The sequence below is a fragment of the Gavialis gangeticus genome, unplaced genomic scaffold, assembly GCF_001723915.1.
Source record: "Gavialis gangeticus isolate Ggan-Ray unplaced genomic scaffold, GavGan_comp1, whole genome shotgun sequence".
Classification (NCBI taxonomy): domain Eukaryota; kingdom Metazoa; phylum Chordata; order Crocodylia; family Gavialidae; genus Gavialis; species Gavialis gangeticus.
In genome coordinates, this window is record NW_017728996.1 from 43,759,134 (window position 1) to 43,763,225 (window position 4,092).

Genomic DNA, 4,092 nt, shown 5'->3' on the forward strand with positions numbered 1-4,092 from the left:
AAAATGGATGGAATAGAAGAAAAATCTGGATTTTAATTCTGAAAATGTAATACGAAGTTTTCAGAGCAAGGAAAAAGGATTCAACTGTGTGTGTAGTTGCAGATCAATTGTTTGTGCATTAAAACAATTACTAAAATTGACTAATGAAGATGCAGAGTCAAAAAAAGGACAGTAGCTAAATTGTGAAAGTAGCTAAAATTAAGGCTACATTTCCTTCATTAATATTATGAAAAATCTTTCTTAATTAAGCAACAAGGAAACATTTTCCTCCTCCCATCTCTGAACTTCACAGCACTCTCAGATCAAGCTGTTCACCTCTGCAGGCAGGCCAGCAAGTACTGGACAAAGAACCAAACTTGGTATGATCAGGACTGAAATTAGTATGACGCTTTCACAAAGAAACTACTTACAATTTGTTGAAGACGCATGTTTGTTGCAATGAATATTGCTTCTTTGTAACATTCCATACTCTTATTGTCCCATCATTCCCATTAGTTGCCAAAAGTCCCTTTTTGTTGCACCACACACAGGACATGACCTGCAAAAATTAAATTAGCATTAAACAATAGAGTTTAAAATCTAAGCCAAGAAATAGTTTTCCTATGCAACCCCTTGAATTTTTTAATTGATTTGAGCAAAGGGATTAGCAATATTGTTGAAATAAATTATACCAAGTGGAATCCAACAATGTCCAAAATAAAACACCCTTCATGGTACAATTTAGGATAATTATTTAAGTTGCTGGAGGGCAGAAGGGGGTGGGGCTGGGAACAGCACAATATTTGGAACTATCATTCACAGGCCACTCATCAGCTTATCTTTTATGACAGAACAAATTAATAGTTTTGTTTTTCTTTAAGCAAAAATATAAGAGAAGATGTGTAGATTCAGTCAGTTGAATTATTATTACTTTATTAAATAACATTTCCTGATTTATCCACAAAAAGTTTCAAAAGACCTAATTTGCAATTAACTCTGTGGGTGGATCCTTGCCTCTACATGGAATGCCAGCACAGCTGAAAGTGTTTGCCTATGAGGAGATGCATTCTCAGGACCAATACCTAAATTATCAAAGCTTCCATTGTGATAAGGAACTACAAGTGAACTTACCTTCATACTCCCTTACTTCTCATCTAATTTTTTTTCTTTTCTTGTTGCCATAACTTACTATGACCGTCCCTATATTTGTTTTGTAGAAAAATAGAGTAAGGGACAAAGTACCATAAAGCCTTAATTTTAAACATCTGTAGCAACAATAAAATCAGTAGCTGCAGGCCAGAATCTCTTATAAAAGTAAGCTGCTCTGTGGATGAGAAAAAAAAATACTGAAGAGTGTAATGTGAAGAGGAATCTTGCTCACCCTATTCTGATGAGCCTCCAATTTTATGAAGGAGCATTTTCGCAGATCTCCTCCCATATCAGCAAGAGTCTGAGGACTAGTTTGGTTGTCTCGATCATGGGCTGCAAGAGTTCGCACAAGCTGCTGCGCAGCCCACTGTCTATGTTGTGAGGACAACCTTGAAGAAAGGCAGCAAGCTGCTAGTGCATTAGCCAGCTCCAGAGGGCCTACAGCAGAAGGATCATAGGAAGGATGGGCATACAAATGGGCAATTAAACCTGCTTAAACAAAACAACGAGATGATGCCTAAAATCAGTACCAATGTCATTAAACAAGCCAAGTGTTAGCTATAATTTTCTGAAAGACTAATTCAGCAAGATTTTTACAAAAATGCTGCAGGCATCTTAAAAAACTTGGGGAAAAAACTACATATACCAAGAGAATACAAATGAACCTTTTCCCATTTTCATTTCTCCCCAAAAAGTCTTCTAGAGCCCACAGAATAAGAGCCTTTTAGGACCCCCTATAAACATTCTGGTAGAAGGGTGATAGGATCTGATATGTGATCCACGCAATCATGCCTCTTCCCATGCCACATGGGAGGCATGAATATGGGATCTAGCATCAGCTCCAATCTTACCTTACTGCCAGTGCAGGGGAATCTGGGATTATGATCCCAGACTCCTCCTGAACCAGCAAGTAACAAGTTCCCACAGCTGTAAGCCCCATAGCTGATGAGGCTTGTAGTGGGGGCAGCTTTCCACGAGCTCCCTTGGCTGCAAGCCTTGTCACCTGCAGGGCTTGCAGCTGGGAGCCCCGTCAGCTGATGAGCCTCCCAGCCACAGAGGAGCACCTGGCCATGCATTCCACATTTTGTGGAATAACTCTGTGGCTTATTCCTTTTTCTGTCATGCCATTAATTGATTGAACATGGGGCTGGGTCACAACTTAAGATGTGATTAACCAGTTAATCATGCCTTAAGTGGCCTTAGAGTATTTTAGACAAAGGATGAAACTGACTCTGTTAAGGTCAATGATAAGATCCCCACTAACTCTGGTGGGACCAGGATTTCATCCTGAAAATACAGATTTTAAAGACCCAATCTTTACTGCAAGCTGAAAGTATAAGCTTGTGGATGTATGGGTCACACTGGCACTCAACAAGATACTACACAGGCATAGGGAGCCAAGCTAGTACACCACGACAGAGGATAAGGGAAGACAATGCATTTTGAACTGCAAACAGGATGTCAAATAGGATTTTTATAGCTAATCTAGCAAATAAAGCTCTCCAAAATTTACTATAAAACCACACTAGCTTTCTTTAATAAAATCCAATTCTGACTATCTCTGACCATTTCAGGCTGTCACACTAATCTTTATTCTTTCATGAAAACACCACAATTATTATAGATCTATGGTTAGGACATTTAGAACCTTATGTGTGTCTAACAAGACTTCTGTAACTGGTGGCATGTGAAATACTAAAGACACGAACAACTGCTTTTAGCATGATATCTAAACAATCAGAAATTGGTTAAATGCCTCCTGTGAAAAGGGTAACAGCACACAGCATATGCTGAAAATGAGGCAATTATAGTCACACAAATCTAAAGCAGTTCACTTTGTCATTGAAGAAATAAAAATATTGCAGGAATGAAGATATCCAAGAAATGTCTTCACATATCTCTATTACCTCAACTGTAGAGGTAAAATTAAGGTTGAATTTGTATTATCTGCATGTTTCTATGCTTTTGAATGTTTGTGGGATTTCTGCAAATGGCCACAACCTAAAAATGTAATTTTACCCAAAAGTCTGCATTTCCTATCATTACAGCATCTAAATGAAGTAGATTAATGAAACATTTACAGTAGTCTTCATTTTGTTTTGTGCATTTACTAACAATATGCACATTAAAAGTTTCATCAATTGGATAGCTTTACTTGTAAAACTCAAAAAAGAAGCAGAACCTTTAAAAAGATATTAAATTGTATTCCTGAATTTGGAGATTGCTCTCTTAGAAATTAGCTTTTAAATTCATGCATATAAGGAAAAAATCAAGTTGACTGTTTACAGTATATAGCAGTAACTTAATTTCTGTCATACAGTTTGTCTGGGAACAGAACCAAGAAACTACAGAATTTTGTTAATGTTAGTGGTAAAAAACAAACCAAAAAAAGAATCATACCTTTCTTTTCAATTTCTGCTTTATCATAGTTTGGCCTTAATTTGGCCCCTTTGTCTGCTAACAATGCTACTAGTGCCTGAGTTACCACAAAGTTGGGTGATGTTACAAGCTTGTTCTCTTCTGCAATTCCTCGCAGAAAGCTTGGCAAAAATTTTCTTTGAATTGGATCATCAACTGTAGTCAAATTTACACCAGTTGCAGCAGAAATCAAATTCTAAAAGAGGCAATTAAGACAAATTTTTCAACAAGCTAATATGTTGTCAAAATCTAGAATGTAAATTTTTTTCAAGATCTGTAGTTTATTTGCAAAAATCAACATCTTCCAACTCCCACCCTCTTATACTGTAAATGTCACATAAAATAAAAACAGTAAAAGCCTCTATCCTGCAAACTGAGTGGCCTGAGTGTACTCCTCTGCCCATAGGAAACAGTTTGTAGAGTGAGCAACAGAATTTAAAGAACCACCAGCAGCAGTTGCAGTTAGGGAATTCAATACATCAGAAAACTTTGAAAACTTAGAAGACTTTGGGTCAGAGCGGGGGGCTGGGGCTGAGGCAGGGGCAA

General features: G+C 37.4%; 1 protein-coding gene across 6 annotated transcripts in view; it reads right to left on the reverse strand.

Annotated features, from left to right (window-relative positions):
- Positions 1 to 4,092, reverse strand: part of HERC1 (HECT and RLD domain containing E3 ubiquitin protein ligase family member 1) — a 197,326-nt gene that overhangs the window by 41,046 nt on the left and 152,188 nt on the right. For all 6 annotated transcript variants that reach the window (XM_019504392.1, XM_019504388.1, XM_019504391.1 and 3 more), the window contains exons 50-52: positions 3,529 to 3,742; positions 1,361 to 1,566; positions 411 to 538 (exon numbers count right to left, since the gene is read on the reverse strand). In XM_019504392.1, coding sequence (XP_019359937.1) covers positions 411 to 538; positions 1,361 to 1,566; positions 3,529 to 3,742 — 548 coding nt within the window. The remainder of the gene's footprint in view (positions 1 to 410; positions 539 to 1,360; positions 1,567 to 3,528; positions 3,743 to 4,092) is intronic.